This window comes from Nycticebus coucang, chromosome 8, assembly GCF_027406575.1.
Source record: "Nycticebus coucang isolate mNycCou1 chromosome 8, mNycCou1.pri, whole genome shotgun sequence".
NCBI classification, from domain to species: Eukaryota; Metazoa; Chordata; class Mammalia; order Primates; family Lorisidae; genus Nycticebus; species Nycticebus coucang.
In genome coordinates, this window is record NC_069787.1 from 92928760 (window position 1) to 92945690 (window position 16931).

General features: G+C 41.1%; 1 protein-coding gene across 25 annotated transcripts in view; it reads right to left on the bottom strand.

The window, feature by feature from the left end:
* MAP4 (microtubule associated protein 4) overlaps positions 1-16931 on the bottom strand; it is a 206821-nt gene that overhangs the window by 65864 nt on the left and 124026 nt on the right. For all 25 annotated transcript variants that reach the window (XM_053600474.1, XM_053600481.1, XM_053600477.1 and 22 more), the window contains exons 4-8: positions 13156-13278; positions 6896-7009; positions 4110-4244; positions 2131-3279; positions 1189-1308 (exon numbers count right to left, since the gene is read on the bottom strand). In XM_053600474.1, coding sequence (XP_053456449.1) covers positions 1189-1308; positions 2131-3279; positions 4110-4244; positions 6896-7009; positions 13156-13278 — 1641 coding nt within the window. The remainder of the gene's footprint in view (positions 1-1188; positions 1309-2130; positions 3280-4109; positions 4245-6895; positions 7010-13155; positions 13279-16931) is intronic.

The following is a 16931-nucleotide window of genomic DNA, read 5'->3' on the forward strand; positions in this document are numbered from 1 at the left end:
CCTCCAAAAGGGCTAGGATTACAGGCATGAGACACTATGCCCTTTATTTAGTATCTCAGGTTAATTATTGCTTCTCTCAAAAAATTGCTAGGCTGCAACATCCCAAAATATTTATAACATTCAATTTGGCAATTAATTAGCAGTATGTGGTGCTACCTCTTATACTATTTTATTAATTACCATGTAAACCTTTGGTTTCAGAGTTCATGCCTGGGAATTTCTATCTCCATCCAGGTTATGAGTAGTTCAAGGGTAAGGACCAGTACCTTAAATATCTATGTACCTTAGCATGGGATATTTTGTATACAATAAGCACTTGATAATATGCTGACTCATTAAAACAACACAAATATTTATTTAGCCTGTATTTTGTATCAGACAATTTGCAAACCACTAGGAATTCTTAGTGAAATAAATCATGGCCCCTGTCCTCAAGGAATTTACATTTCAATCATAGTTAAGGAAAATTAACAAGTTGATAACCAAATGCATTATTTTCTAGCTTATCAAAACATATAATCTTAAAATTCACCAAATAATTCAACTTTAACCTGGAAAGTACCTTAGTACAATACCTCTCAAAGTTTACTGTATATATAAATTATCTGGGGATCTTGTTAAAATAAAGGTTATAATTCTGAAAGTCTGAGGTGTAGCCCAAGATTCTGCATTTCTTTTTTTTTTTTTGTAGAGACAGTCTCACTTTATGACCCTCGGTAGAGTACCGTGGCCTCACACAGCTCACAGCAACCTCCAACTCCTGGGCCTAAGTCATTCTCTTGCCTCAGCCTCCCGAGTAGCTGGGATTACAGAAGATTCTGCATTTCTAACAGGTTTTCAGGCAATGCAATGCTCTTGGGTCATGAAATACATGTAACTACCAAGGTTTTACAGAACATTTGACCAATTTATTCATCTCAGAGCTGATAAACTGAGGACCATACAGCATAGAATAGTGAACAGCTGAACTAGACCAAAATTTAGGTGTCCTGAGTTGACATAGCGGTAATTTTTAAATATATTAACAAACTTTCTGTTTAAACATCGTGAAATCTGTCTAAGAAATAAAACTGACTTCATAAACTATACTCCTGATTACCACCATAGAACCAGGGAACTAGAAACAATGTATATCATTACCACTACATTGCTCCTAGTTTAAACTGCTTCAGAGTTTTCCTAACTTACCTGAGGTGTCTGAAGAAAGTTCAGAAGGCTGACAGTTGAATGGTTTCTTTTGCTCTAGTTTTTCTAAAACAGACTCATCTGTTGTCAAGTTGTACTTTTGGCCCATGGCAGTGACTGGTTCTAAAGGTAACAGTAAAAACCACACATAGATTATCTCTATTTCAGCTATTTTTCTACCTTTCAGAAACTGGATATGCGAATCATTTTTGAGGAATTCTACCAGAAGGGGAAGCAGAGAAGTAGAATGGTAGTTGGAAGGTAAAGTTTTTGGGAGTGTTTTTTTTTTTTTTTTTTTAAGATGGGAAAAATAACAAATGTTTGTAAGTTGGCGAGAATGATCCATTGCCAAGGGGAAAATGTCTGGAGCAATATACCTGAGCAGGAAAGAGGAAATAGAATCTAGTACAAAATGAGAGGAGAGGTTGGCCTTTATTATGAGCAGGAACAGATTACTTAAAAAAAAAAACAGGGGAGAAGGCAGACTATAGATACTGATCCAAGTAGCTGGGTAGCTAAGGTGGTCTGCGGGTGTTTTATTTTATTTATTTCTTCAATTATCTGGAAAAAACCCAGGAAGATCAGCAGAGAATGAGGATGGACAAAGTGTCAGAGATTAGAGGAGGGGAAAGGTAAGAACTTGTTTTTTTTTTTTTTTTTTTTTTTTGTAGAGACAGAGTCTCACTTTATGGCCCTCGGTAGAGTGCCATGGCATCACACGGCTCACAGCAACCTCCAACTCCTGAGCTTAAGCGATTCTCTTGCCTCAGCCTCCCGAGTAGCTGGGACTACAGGTGAGAACTTGTTATCTAGGACAAAAGTATGAAAAAACTTGCAAAGTACAGTATGACTATCTCTATTGGACCTCACATGATGTCTGCCCTTAGTCTTTTGGAGACTACACCTTGGTAGACAGAAATACTGAGAGTAAGCATAAACCCATACCTGGTAAATTCATGAAGGTAGGTGCAGCGGTCTGTTCCTCATCCTGGAGAGATTCCAAATGGGAATCCTTACTTCCTTGTGTCTGTGCAATTTCTGTGTCTTTAATTGGAACTGGTGCCACCTCTGTTTCTGAGAGTGATGCAATATTCTTGGCTGGAGTCATACTGTTGGCCAGGGTCACCTCTGTTCCAAGGGGCAGAGCCATTTCCTTAGCTAGGACTATCTCTGTTTCTTGGGGTGGGACTGGGTCCTTTGTAAGGGATGCTCCTGTTTCTCGAGGAAGACACGTGTCCTTGGTGGGGGCCACTTCTGTTTCTGGTGGTACAGTCACATCTATGCCCAGAGCACTTTCTATTTTGGGGGGTTGGGCCATGTCCTTAAATGAGGCTAACTCTTTTTCTGGGGACAGAGTCACATCCTTGCCCACGGTCATTTCTGTTTCTGGGAGTTGAGCTATGTCCTTGACTGGGGCCACCTCTGCTTCTAGGGATAGTGCTGCATCCTTGGTCAAGAACACTTTGGTTTCTTGGGGCAGTGCCATGCTCCTGGTCAGGGCCAACTCTGTTTCTGGGGACAAGGCCACCTCCTCAGCTGAGAGTATTTCTGTGGGTGATACAATGTTCTTAGCCAGTAAAACCTCAGTTTCTGAGTGTGATACCATACCCTTGGCTGAGGCTAACTCTCTTTCTTTGGGTGGAATCATGTCCTCAGATGAGGCCAAATCCATTTTTATAGGTGGTGCACTCTCTGTTTCTTTGAAGAGTAACACATCATTGGATGGAGCTACCTCTGTTTCTGTGGGCAGTACCACATCCTTGGTCAAAGACACATCTGTTTCTATGGGCCATACCGCACCCTTAACTGAGGCTACCTTTGTTTCTACGGGAAGTACTACATCCTTGACTAGGGCCATATCGGATTTGTTGGATGGGAGGATGTCCTTGTCCAGTGCCACATCTGATTTGGTGGGTAGTCTGATATCTTCAGCCAATACCACCTTTGTTTCTGTGGCTGGTGCCATGTCTTTGATCAGGGCCATCTCTGTTTCTCTAGATGGTCCCATGATAGTAGTCGTCTGTCCCATCATTTCCAATGCTTTTGTTGGTGGCCTCTCTTCTTCTAATGCCATTTCTATGTCCTTGGCTAGCTCTAAAGGGAAAAACAAATTTACTCATACTTCTGTACTCAAAACTTATCTTCTGAGGGCAAAGTAGTATTTGGCTTTTGTGACCATAGGACCTTAAACATAATTAAGAAGGTATCAAGCTAATGTATTCTGCCTACTTTTTTTTTATTTTTTAGAGACAGAGTTTCACTTCGTCACCCTTGGTAGAGTACCGTGGCATCACAGCTCACAGCAACTTCCAGCTCTTGGGCTTAGGTGATTCTCTTACCTCAGTCTCCCAAGTAGCTGGGACTATTTTTTGTTGCAGTTTGGCCAGGGCTGGGTTCGAATCTGCCACCCTCGGTATATGGGGCGGGCAGCCTACTCACTGAGCCACAGGTACCGCCCATATTCTGCCTACTTTTGATAGTTCCAACACTTGAAAGAATTAAGATATAAGATACTGGGAAGACAAGTAGTAGAAAAGGCAAAGGAGAGAAAACATAGACTTAAAAAGATAACACACATAGGGAATTAGTATTAGAAACAGAACCTGGTCACCTGAACACCAGGCCAGTCATCCTTCCTAACATTAAAAAAAAAACAAAACCACAGATTCTAAATCTGCACTGAATTCAAAAAGAATTTTCTTTGCACATTAACCCTAAGTGTTATGTCTCACCTATAATTTCATTCCCCCAGATATAATATCACTAATATAAGCTTAAAAACATTTGTGACATTTCTGAAATGTTTACTTGTATCTGTTATAAGCTGTTAAAAAATATGTCTGATGATTTACTATCAAAAATATGTCTGATTGATTATTGATGGTCCAACCATTAATTGATAAAGGAGGTTTCTACTAATTTACCTGCAGTTGGGTGCAGAGGTTCTATGATGACCTCTGGGGAAACAAAGGATTCTGAGTGTAGAGTACTTGGGGCTGCCACAGACCACTCTTGAGGTACAACAGCTGCAGGAGCAAATGTGTCATAAGGAGACATACCTAATATTAGAACACAAACACACACATTTTTAAAAGTTGGTCAACATTTTAAAAAAGGCATTTGATATTTAGTCAGCTGCATATATGACATGAACACACAGACCTAACCAACAATAAAAACAATGCACAAAAGTTTTAAAGGAAACACTGCTGACATTCTTCAGGTTTTGGCTAATGGTTAACAGGAGGTATAGTATCAATATATCCTGGCAGCACCACTAATCAACATTTATTGGCTACCTTCTAAAAGGTATTATAAAGATTCAACATAACAAAGATTGAGCTCTAGCTCCAACACGACAACCCATGTACTACAGTGTCCAGTGAGGAATTATGAGCCTTCATTTCTTCCGTAAAATAAGATTATTACCTCTTTTTCCAACATTAGAGGACATATGAAATACCTTGCATATTAAAAAATAGACAAATTTAAGAGGATTATTATGCCATCCTATGCCGGACACAATAGGGGATTTAAATTCCAGGATCCCTGCCACTGAAATGATTACAATTTAGCTGGAGTGGTAAGGTAAACATATATGGACTAAGTGCTATAGCATTTCAAAAACAACCATGATGAGAATAATTATAGAATGCTTTAGGGGAAAAGCAAGACAGAAATAAAGGAGATGGTAGACAATTTCTTTTTTTTTTTTTTTTTTGGGGGGGGGGGGGTTTGGCCGGGGCTGGGTTTGAACCCGCCACCTCCGGCATATGGGACTGGCACTCTACCCCTTGAGCCACAGGCGCCACCCAATGGTAGACAATTTCAAAAATAAAGAACACTGAGTAAAGAAAAGCATAATGATCCCAACAAGGATGTGAACGTTTCTGGAATTATGAGATCAGTCTGATTCAAACAGATTTTGCATATTAGACAGTAAAAATAGGATCAGAACAAAAAATAAAAAAAGTATCTTGAGGCTGGACATGGTGGCTGATGCCAATAATTCTAGCATTCTCGGAGGAGACTGAGGTGGGAGGATCCCTTGAGTTTTGGATTTCCAGACCTGCCTGAGCAAGAGCCAGATGATGTTTCTACCAAAAATAGAATAATCAGCCTGTCATTGTGGCAGGTTCCTGTAGTCCTAGATACTTGGGAGGCTGAGGCAGGAGGACCATTTGAACCCAGGAGTTGGAGGCTGTAGTGAGTCAGAATGGTGCCTTTGCACTCTAGCTAGGGCAACAGAGTGAGAGACTGTCTCATAAAATCAAACCAAGGTGGGCATGGTGGCTCACACCAGTAATCCTAACACCCTGGTGGGATAAGGTGGGTGGATTACTTGAGCTCAGGGGTTCAAGACCAGCCTGAGCAAGGATGAGACCCCATGTCACTGGGTGTAGTGGCATATACCTGTACTCCCAAGCTACTCGGGAGGCTGAGGCCTGAGAATTGCTCAAGTCCAAGAATTTGAAATTGCTGTAAGCTGTGGTGCCATGGTATTCTACCCAGGGTGACAAAGTGAGACTCTTGTCTCCAAAAAACCAAACCAAACCAAACATATCATTAGCCAAGATGTTTACAAATACAACATTGTTGTAAGTGGGATTTATTAATGATAGGCGCCTCTGGCCATATTCATGTTCAAAGTTACACAAAACCAGAAATGGAGATACTAGTATTTATTGATACCTAAGATCTGTTTAATGTTTACTATGTACTTGACATTAAACTGTTTTACCCACTACATCCTTAAGTTAGGAATTAGTGCTGGTTTGGTTTTTTTTGTTTTTTTTTTTGTTGCAGTTTGGCAGGGGCTGGGTTTGAACCCGCCACCTTCGGCATGTGGGGCCAGCGCCCTACTCACTGAGCCACAGGCGCCGCCCAGTGCTGGTTTGGTTTTATAGATAACCAGCTTAAGGGAAGAAGTAACTTGCCCAAGGTTATGAGCTAATAAAATGTGGACAGAATTTGGCTCTAGGTTACAGATTCAAAGTCCTATGAGAGGACAATCAGCAGTCCCTGAACAGCCCAACTATGAACTAATTCTCTCCTTTGATTAATCGTGAGTGTTATCATAGCCAAAGCCCCTAAATCTGACTTTGCCTAGGAGTTAACCTCAAAAGTAATGGATGAAAGGCACATGGATTGGAGTTAAGGAACTGTAGAAGGCCAGACTACACCACCCCAAACTATGCCACTCTTGGGTACCTACGGCTTGATGGTTAGAGCGCTGGCCCCAGCACCAGGAATGGCTGGTTCAAACCCAGCCAGGGCCTGCTAAACAAAAAAATAACAATAACAAAACAACATATGCCACTTTGGCATATTATTTTGAACTGAAGCCTACTGATGGCACCATAGGAATATATAACAAATTTTACTAACTAGCCTTCATCTACCATTTATGTGCCTCCCACAAATTGTATCCCCTAGAGACACAAAATCCTTTCCTTTTGGTTGCTTCTCAGAAATCTTTTACCATTCCTTGTTGAAGCTTTTTGCATAGAAGCTGTTTTAAACCATTTTGAGAATTCCTCACTTCCTAGGTACCTCCTATGTATATATGAAATACACATGTTAAACTTCAGTTTGTTTTTTTCTTCTATCTTTTTTTATGGGGGCTCCCAGCCAATAAACCTAAGATGGATAGAAAGAAAAACTTTTTTTCCTTCCCTACATAATAAATGTATAGTTGGAGAAGCCATACCATAACTATCTTTCAGTGGATCATTTTGTCCTATAAATGTTGAAGCATCGGCTATTTCCCTGGAGAGAAAGAAATCTTCTTCCAGGCCATCATCATGGTGCATCTTAAAGGGATCTAAAATAAAGAAGAAATACAAAATTCATTTCCAGTGAATATACGTAGAAGGATTAACATTTCTTTTTTTTTTTTTTTTTTTTTGAGACAGTCTCACTTTGTTGCCCTCGGGAGAGTACCTTCACATCATAGCTCACAGCAACCTCCAACTCCTGGGTTCAAGTTGTCCTCTTGCCTTAGCCTCCTGAGTAGCTGGGATGACAGGTGCCTGCCACAACACCTAGCTAGTTTTTTTTTTTTTTTTTTTTTTTTGAGACAGCTTCTCAAGCTGTCACCCTGGGTAGAGTGCCATGGCATCACAGCCCACAGCAACTTCAAACCCTTGGGCCTAAGTGATTCTCTTTTCTTAGCCTCCCAAGCAGCTGGGACTACAGGCGGCTGCCACAACACCCGGCCATTTTTGGTTGCAGCTGCCATTGCTGTTTAGCCGTCCCAGGCTGGGTTTGAACCTGCCACCTTCGTGTGCATGTGGCTAGTGCCATAACCAGTATGTCACAGGTGCCAAGCCATAGTTTTGTTTTGTTTTTTGAGACAGAGTCTTACTATGTCGCCCTCAGCAGAGTGCTGAGGCATCACAGCTCACAGCAACCTCAAACTCTTGGGCTTAAGTGATAAGTGATTCTCTTGCCTCAGCCTCCCAAGTAGCTGGGACTACAGGCACCCGCCACAATGCCCGGCTATTTTTTTGTTGCAGTTGTTTAGCTGGCCCAGATAGGTTTGAACCCGCCATACTCAGTGTATGTGGCTGGTACCCTAACCACTGTGCTACGGGCGCCGAGCCCAGGGTCTCACTATTGCTCAGGCTGGTCTCGAACTCCTGATATAAGCAATCCACCCGTCTCAGCCTCCCAGAGTGCTAGAATTACAGTCATGAGCAACCATGCCCAGCCTAACATTTCTTATTATCCTATGATGATAATGATTAGATACATATATGTTGTCAGTAGCAACTTAAATAAGTTGAGACCATATGTGATTGCACATGGAAGGGAATCAATTAATATTCACTTGCCAGAAGTGGTGGCTAACACCTATAATCCCAGCACCTTGGGAGGCCAAGGCCAGAAGCTGGCTTGAACCCAGGAGTTTGAGATCAGCCTGTGCAACATACTGAGACTTCTCTCTAACTACAAACAAAAAAAAAAAAACGAACAAAATAGATTGCTGGGCCTGAGAATAAGCATTTGTAACTCTGTTCCTTAATGACACTAACGCACCACTCTTTAATGAACTTCCGTTGCCAGAGCCGCAAAAAAGATCAGACCTTGAGATAAAGTTAGTTTCCTTGGTTCTGAGGCAGTATACTACTCTTTCTATAAAAAAAAGTTCAGGATTTTGGGTGGTGCCTGTGACTCAGTGAGTAGGGCACCAGCCCCATATACCAAGGGTGGCGGGTTTGAACCCGGCCTTGGCCAAACTGCATCAAAAGATGGCTGGGCGTAGTGGCGGGTGCCTGTGGTCCCAGCTGCTTGTGGGGCTGAGGCAAGAGAATCGCCCATGCCCAGGAGCTGGAGGTTGCTGTGAGCTGTGATGCCATGACACTCTACCAAGGGCGACAAAGTGAGACTCTGTCCCTAAAATAAAAATTCAGGATTTGAGGAGTGTGAAAGAGCAGAAGACAAAACCGATCAAGTACTGAGGCCCTTATGCTTCCTTAGAAAAGCAGGGGAGGCAGGTGCCTCTGGCTCAGTGGGTAGGGCACCAGCCCCATATACGGAGGGTGGTGGGTTGGAACCCGGCCCCAGCCAAACTGCAACAAAAAAATAGCTGGGCGTTGTGGTGGGCACCTGTAGTCCCAGTTACTCAGGAGGCTGAGGCAAGAGAATCACCAAAGCCCAGTAGTTGGAGGTTGCTGTGAGCTGTGACGGCCATGGCACTCTACCTAGGGTGAGAAAATAAGACATTGTCTCTAAAAAAAAGGAAAAAAAGGAAAAAAAAGCAGGGGAGATAGAACACAAGAGCGATTATAAACACTCATTCTCTCCAGTATGGTTTAGGGTAGCTGTTGCTTGCTCTGCCTTTCAGATATTCCTTGAAGAAAAATAGGACACTTAAAGCATCAGATAAGTGCTACATGGTTTATACTAAGTATGGGAGACTGCTAAATTGCATACAAAAATAGATGATTTCTACAGAGTTCTGTCATGTAGTCATTAATTTTTTATTGGCAGACCCAGTGTGCTCTAAAAACTCAAAAACATATAAGGTCAGGGATGGGAACATTTAGCAGAAGGATACATTTTGGTTCAAGTTAAAGAAGATCTTTTCTTGATATATTACTTAAGGTAAGAACTGAAGAGTTGACTAGTTAAGAGAAGAGGAGAGGGCCTTTTTTTCCTATCTTCATACCCGCTCATCTAATTTCACAGTTTAAAATTCCATCAATAGGTTAATGACATCCAAATTTTTATCTCCAACTCTCTAAACCTCTCCTCATTCTTTCAAATTTTTAAATAAAATTCACAAACTTTATCTTTTTTTCCCAAACAGGGTCTCACTCTATCCCTGGTCTAGTGTAGTGGTGTGGTCACAACTTACTGCAACCTCATACTCCTGGGCTCAAGTGATCCTGTCTCAGCCTCCAGAGTAGCCAGGACTGTTAAGTACAAGCACATGCCATTGTCCCTGGCTGATTTTTCTATTTTACATAGAGATGGGGTCTTGCTTTTGCTCAGGCTTGTCTCAAACTTTTGACCTAAAGCAATCTTCCCCCAATCTGCCTCTGAAAGAGTTAGGATTATAGGCATGAGCCACTGCCTGAGCCCTCTCTCCATTTCTATTCATATAGCAATGACGGTCCTAGCCAGGGCATTAGGAAAGAAAAAGATATCCAAATTGGAAAAGAAACAAGTAAAACTGTATCTGCAGATAACAAGACCTTAATATAGAAAAATCTAAGTCCACTTAAAAATGATTAGAATTAGTAAGTCAGTTCAAAAAGATTGAGAGATATAAGATCAATAAACAAAAATCAATTATATTTCTGTACACATGCAATGAATAATCTGAAAATGAAATCAACAATCAATTCCATTTATAGCATCAAAAAAATTAAATATTTAAAACTAACAAAGGAGGAGTAAAACTTACACTGTGAAAATTACAAGACATTCTTGAAAGAAATAAAAACTGACAAGCTGCTTCTAAAATTAACGTAGAGACCAGGTGTGGTAGCTCATACGTACAATCCCTGCACTCAGGGAGGCTAAGGCAGAAGAATCCTGGAGGTCAAGAATTTGAGACCAGCCTGAGTAGCAGTGAGGTCCCTTCTCTACTAAAAATAGAAAAAATTAGCTGGGCACAGAGGCACATGCCTGTAGTCTCAGCTACTCGAGAAGCTGACATAGGAAGACTGCTTGAACCCCACGAGTCTGAGGCTACAGTGAGCTGTAATAACACCACTGCATTCTAGCCTATGTGATAAAGTGTCACTCACTCCAGTCAAAAAAAAAAAAAAAAAAAAATTACTGTGGAATTACAAAGGACCCAAAATAGCTAAAACAATCTTGAAAAAGAAGAACAAAGAAAAATACATTTTCCAACTGCAAAACTTAGTAAAATGAACACAGTAGTATAGGTTGAGCATACAGAATCTAAAATCCAAAATCGAAACCCAAAATGTTTCAAAATCTGAAACTTTTTGAGTGCTGACATTATGCTCAAAGAAAATGCTCATTGTGGGTGATGCCTATGGCTCAGGGGGTAGGGCGCCAGCCCCAAATAACGAGGGCGGTGGATTTGAACCTGGACTGGGCCAGCTAAAACAGCAGTGACAACTGCAACAAAAAATAGCCGGGTGTGGTGGCGGGCGCCAGTAGTCCCAGCTACTCGGAGGCTGAAGCAAGAGAATCGCCTAAGCCCAAGAGCTGGAGGTTGCTATGAGCTGTGATACCACAGCACTCTAGCGAGGGCAACAGAGTGAGACTGTCAAAAAAAAAAAAGGTTAGAAGACAACTCACAAAGTGGGAGAAAAATATTTGTAAGTCATAGACCTGACAAGGACCCAGTATGCAGACCAAATCAAAAATTCTCACAGCATAACAAAAGTACAAATGACCCAATTAAAAAATACACAAAGTCTTGGGCAGCACCTGTGGCTCAAAGGAGTAGGGCACCGGCCCCATATGCCAGAGGTGGCAGGTTCAAACCCAGCCCCAGCCAAAAACTGCAAAAAAAATTAAAATAAATAAATAAATAAATAAAAAATATACAAAGTCTCTAAATTTACATTTATCTAAATAACATATATAAATGGCCAATAAGCACACAAAAAGATGAAAAGATATTCTACATCATTCAACACCAGGAAAACACAAATCAATATCACACCCTGATAGCATTTCATATGTAGATTGGTTATAATTGTAATTAATTAATAGATTAATCAATTATTGAGGCAGGGTCTCAGTTTGTTGCCTGGGGTAGAATATAAGGGTGGCATTAGAGCTTACTAGAACCTCAAATTCCTGACCCCAGGAATTCTTCCTGCCTCAGCCTCCTGAACAGCTGGGACTACAGAGTGTGCCACCACAGCCAGCTAGTTTTTTCATTTTTTGTAGAGACAAAGTCTGTTTATGTTGCTCAAGCTGGTCTTGAACTCCTGGCCTCAAGTGATCCTCCTACTCTGGCCTTCCCAAGAGCTGGGATTATGGATGTGAGGTACTGTGCTCAGCCTAATTTTGATTTTTTTTTTATCTGACATTTTGTGATTACAGGTATGAGTCACTGTGCACAATATGGCTATAATGTTTGAAAAGAGGAGAAAACAAATGTTGGTGAGGAAGTGGAGAACTGTAAACCTCACACGTTACTAGTGAAAATGTAAAATGATAGTTACTTTCGAACAGTGCAGTAGTTCCTCAAATGATTAAACATGTGGCAATTACCAATTAGGTATATGCCCAAGAGAAATGAGAAGATATATCGAAAAACTTGTACCCAATGTTTACAACAGCATTATTCACAATAGCCAAAAAAGAAGGAAACACTCAATGTCCATCAACTGATGGTATGATAAAGAAAATGTGGTATATCCATCCAATGTAATATTATGTATCCATAAGAAAAAAATGAAGTACTAGTACATGCCAAAACATGCATAATCTTGAAAACATTATGCTAAGTGAAAAAAGCCAGTCACAGAAACGATACACAGGGTGTCCATAAAGTTCGTGTGTTCATTTTGCACATGAATTTTTATGACCATTCTGTGTAACATGATCTCATTTATATGAAATGTCCAGAATAAGCAAATTTATACAGACAAAAAACAGGTTAGTGGTTGCTATGGGATAGGCTAGATAGGAAGATAAGGGGTGACATATAAAGAGAACAGAGAGATAAAAGTGTTCTAAAATTGACTCTGGTGATAACTGTATATATCTGTGAATATACTAAATTCTACTGAATGGTATACTTTAAATGGGTATATTGTATGGTATGTGAAGTATATCTCAACACAGCTTTTTATTTAATAACCACGTATCGAGTAAAGCTAATAATTAAAGAATGGTACAGAACTTCAAGGACTAGGTTATTTGGAACCAACAATATAGCAACAAAGAAGCCATATATGAGTGGAAAGAAGTAACTCGAGCTCTCAACTTGGCTGACAGAGATGGAGCAATGTTATTCCTTTAAGGACTTTGTGCAATTTATTCCTTCGATTATATTAACTCTGGCCCTGGGCAACTACAGATAGAAATTGGCTAAGAGTCAGTATTCTCTTCTGTCAATATGTATATATATGGCAGAGTTAGATAAGAAACAAAGATAATGGCTCTGGCACTGTTCCTAGCAGAAAGTAGGTACTCCTCAAATGGTGCTATTATTACTATAATAATTCCTTCTACAAGAATTAAGGATCTATGGTCTATTGATCTTTAGTCTTTAATGTATATGAACTTCACATAATTTTTATTCAAAACAGGTTTTAAAGAACAGAGAACTAGAGGACATTAAATGTCTCAGACAAAACGATAAATGGGGAAAAGAAAGGGTCAAATGAATGCTCAGGGGAAATGATTATACCTTGGTTGTGCCACAGAACTATGTTTGGGCTAAAATGTTCTATCTGAGTAGGGGTCATAGTTTTTCATGTTTATGTCACAGCTCAATTCGGCAGTGACCGGAAAGCCAGCACTTACCAGTCTGGATAGGATTGACCAATTGCTCAGGCTGGAAACAGAAGTTTGTATTTTCTGGCCAGTTTTGGCTATTTTGATATTCCTTGTAGGCCATTTTCTCTTCAAGGAATTCAGTTGGAGACCCTTACAACAGAAAAAGGAAACAAAAGTTACAAGGTACCACTGTTTCCACCTGCATTAGAGTCAAGTTTCTATAAAGTGCTACAGCTAGTACAATAAAACGAAGTCATATCAAGCTACTGCCTTTTTTTTTTTTTTTTTTTGTAGAGACAGAGTCTCACTTTGTGGCCCTCCATAGAGTGCCGTGGCCTCACCCAGCTCACAGCAACCTCCAACTCCTGGGCCCAAGCGATTCTCTTGCCTCAGCCTCCCGAGTAGCTGGGACTACAGGCGCCCGCCACAACGCCCGGCTAAAAAACTTGAAACCAAGCTACTGCCTTTTAAGAAAAAAAAAAATTTTTTTTGAGACAAGAGTCTCATTCTACCCTTGGTAGAGTGCCAGGGCATCCTAGCACACAGCAACCTCAAACTCTTGGGCTCAAGCAATCCTCTTGCCTCTGCCTCCAGGTAGCTGGGACTACAGGCGCCTGCCATAACACCCAGCTATTTTTACAGATGGGGTCTGGTCTCGCTCTTGCTCAGGCTGCTCTGGGCCTCCTGAGCTAAGCAATCCAGCTACCCTGGGCTCCCAGAGGGCTAGGATTATAGGTGTAAGCCACTGCTTTCAGCCAAGAAAAAAAAATACATATATATGTATTTTTATATATTTTATGTATTTGATACAGTCTTATTATGTCACCCTCAGTAGAATGCCATGCCGTTACAACTCACAGCAACTGCAAAACTCTTGGGCTTAAGCAATTCTCTTGCCTCAGCCTCCCAAATAGCTGGGACTACAGGCGCCCACCACAATGCCCGGCTATTTTTTGCTTGTAGTTGTTATTGTTTGACAGGCCCAGGCTGTATTCGAACCCACCAGCTCTGCTGTATGTGGCTAGTACCTTAGCTGCTTGAGCTACAGGTGCCACCTGAGCCAAGAAAAAAATTTTTTTTTTTTTTTTTTGTAGAGACAGAGTCTCACTTTACGGCCCTCGGTAGAGTGCCGTGGCCTCACCCAGCTCACAGCAACCTCCAACTCCTGGGCCTAAGCGATTCTCCTGCCTCAGCCTCCCGAGCAGCTGGGACCACAGGCACCCGCCACAACGCCCGGCCGTTTTTTGGTTGCAGTTTGGCCGGGGCTGGGCCCGAACCCGCCACCCTCGGTACATGGGGCCGGCGCCTTACCGACTGAGCCACAGGCGCCGCCCGAGCCAAGAAAATTTTTAAGTTGAGATAGAAGCTGTGTGTATTGGTGCAGACCAGTAGTCTCAGTAACTCAGGAGATTAAGGTGGGAGGATCACTTGAACCCAGGAGTTCAAGGCTGTAGAGTACAGTAATTGTGCCTGTGTATAGCAACTGCACTCCAGCCTGGGTAATACAAAAAGACTTCGTCTCTAAATTCATATATGATCAAAGTAAATAAAGTACTAGAAGCATAAGGCTGTTATTAAGGCCAAAAAATACTACTGATTGACGTTTGGAGATGTAGGCATAAATTAGAGGAGTGATTTCCCTCTATAAAAGAACAGGTGTAAAATAGGGTAAAACTGTCAAAAGCAACCATTTCGAGGTAATGGGATAAAAAAAAAAAAAAAAAAGCCAGACCAGGCTTGGTGCCTGTAGCTAGGGCACCAGCTGCATACACCAGAGCTGGCAGGTGTGAATCCAGCCTGGGCCTGCCAAACAACATTGAAAACTACAGCCAAAATATAGCCCGGCATTGTGGCAGGCGCCTGTAGTCCCAGCTACTTGGGAGCTGAGGCAAGAGAATCGCTTAAGCCCAGGAGTTGGAGGTTGCTGTGAGCTGTGACGCCACAGCACTCTATCCAGGGCGACAGCTTGAGACTCTGTCTCAAAAAAAAAAAAAAACAAAACCAAAAAACAAAAACAAAGCCAGACCTAAATAAATGGAAAGATGTAATGTGTTCCAGAATAGAAAACTTAATATTGTTAAGATGGCAGTTCTCAAACTGATTAATAGATTTGGGAAATTACAATTAAAATCATAGCAGACTTTTAAAAAAGATGACAACTCATTTTATAATTTATATGGGAATGCAAAAAACCTAGAATGGCTAAAATAATTTTGAAGAAAAAGATGCAGGACTTACATTATCTCATTTCAGAACTCACTACAGGGTGTACCAAAGCTGCCCATAAAGTTCCTATACATAAAAATGGGAAATTGTAGCTAAATGTACTTTTATTTATAAAGCATTTGGTAGGGCCCTGTGGCTCATGCCTATAATCCTAGGACTCTGAGAGACCAAAGTGGGTGGATTGCCTGAGCTCAACTCAAGATCAGCCTGAGCAAGAGTGAGATCCCGTCTCTACCAAAAATAGAAAACCAGCTCAGTATTGTGGCAGGTACCTATAGTCTCAACTACTTAGGAGGCTGAGGCAAGAGAATCCCCTAAGCCCAAAAGCTGGAGGTTGCTGTGAGCTGTGATGGCACAGCACTCTACTGAGGGCAACAAACTAAGACTCACTCTGTCTCTAAAAAAAAAATAAAATCTCAAAAAAAAATAAATAAAATCTCAAAATGGGCACAACTACTATGAAACTAATTTATGGCTTTCATATGAAAGTTATAACCCAATTATAACCTAAGAATATGGGGAAGGGGGAGAGGGAGGGGAGGGGATAGGGAAGGATGTGTGGAGGGAGAGTGGTGGGATCACACCTACGGTGCATCTTACAAGGGTACATGTGAAACTTACTAAATGTAGAATATAAATGTCTTAACACACTATCTAAGAAAATGCCAGGAAGGCTGTGTTAACCAGTGTGATGAAAATATGTCAAATGGTCTATAAAACCAGTGTATGGTGCCCCATGATTGCATTAATGTACACAGCTATGATTTAATAATTAAAAAAAATAATCCCCAAAGAATCATAAATAAATAAAAATGGGCACAATAAGATGGCCATGGTGGTTCACGCCGGTAATCCCAGCACTTTGAAAGGCCAAGGCAGGAAGATCACTTAAGGACAGAAGTTAAAGACTATCCTGAGCAACATAGCAAGACTCTCTCTATGAAGAATTAAAAATTAGCTGGATGGGGCGGTGCCTGTGGCTCAACGGGTAGGGCGCCGGTCCCATATGCCGGAGGTGGCGGGTTCAAGCCCAGCCCCAGCCAAAAATAAAAAAAAAAAATTAGCTGGATGTGGTGGCATGTACCTGTTAACCCAGTTACTTGTGGTAGTGGCACCAGGAATAAAAAATTAAGAAATTTTTAACTTAAGAAAACAAAAAACAAACAAACAAACAAAAAAAAAAACAGTTACTCAAGAGACTGAGGCAGGAGGATAATTTGAGCCCAGAAGTTTAAAGTTAAAGCTGTGACTGATGACATCACTGCACTCTAGGCTAGGAGTTAGGAGGAGACTCTATTTCCAGAAAAAACAAAAACAAAAAAACTAAAAGTCTCTTACATTCCTGTTCCTAGTAGTTGAATATAAAATGGTACAACTACCTTGAAAAACAGTTTGATGGCTTCTTTTGATATTTTATTTTATTATTATTTTTTTTGTAGAGACAGAGTCTCACTTTATCACCCTCAGTAGAGTGCCGTGGCGTCACATAGCAACCTCCAACTCCTGGGCTTAGGCAATTCTCTTGCCTTGGTCTCTCGAGTAGCTGGGACTACAGGCGCCTGCCACAATGCCCAGCT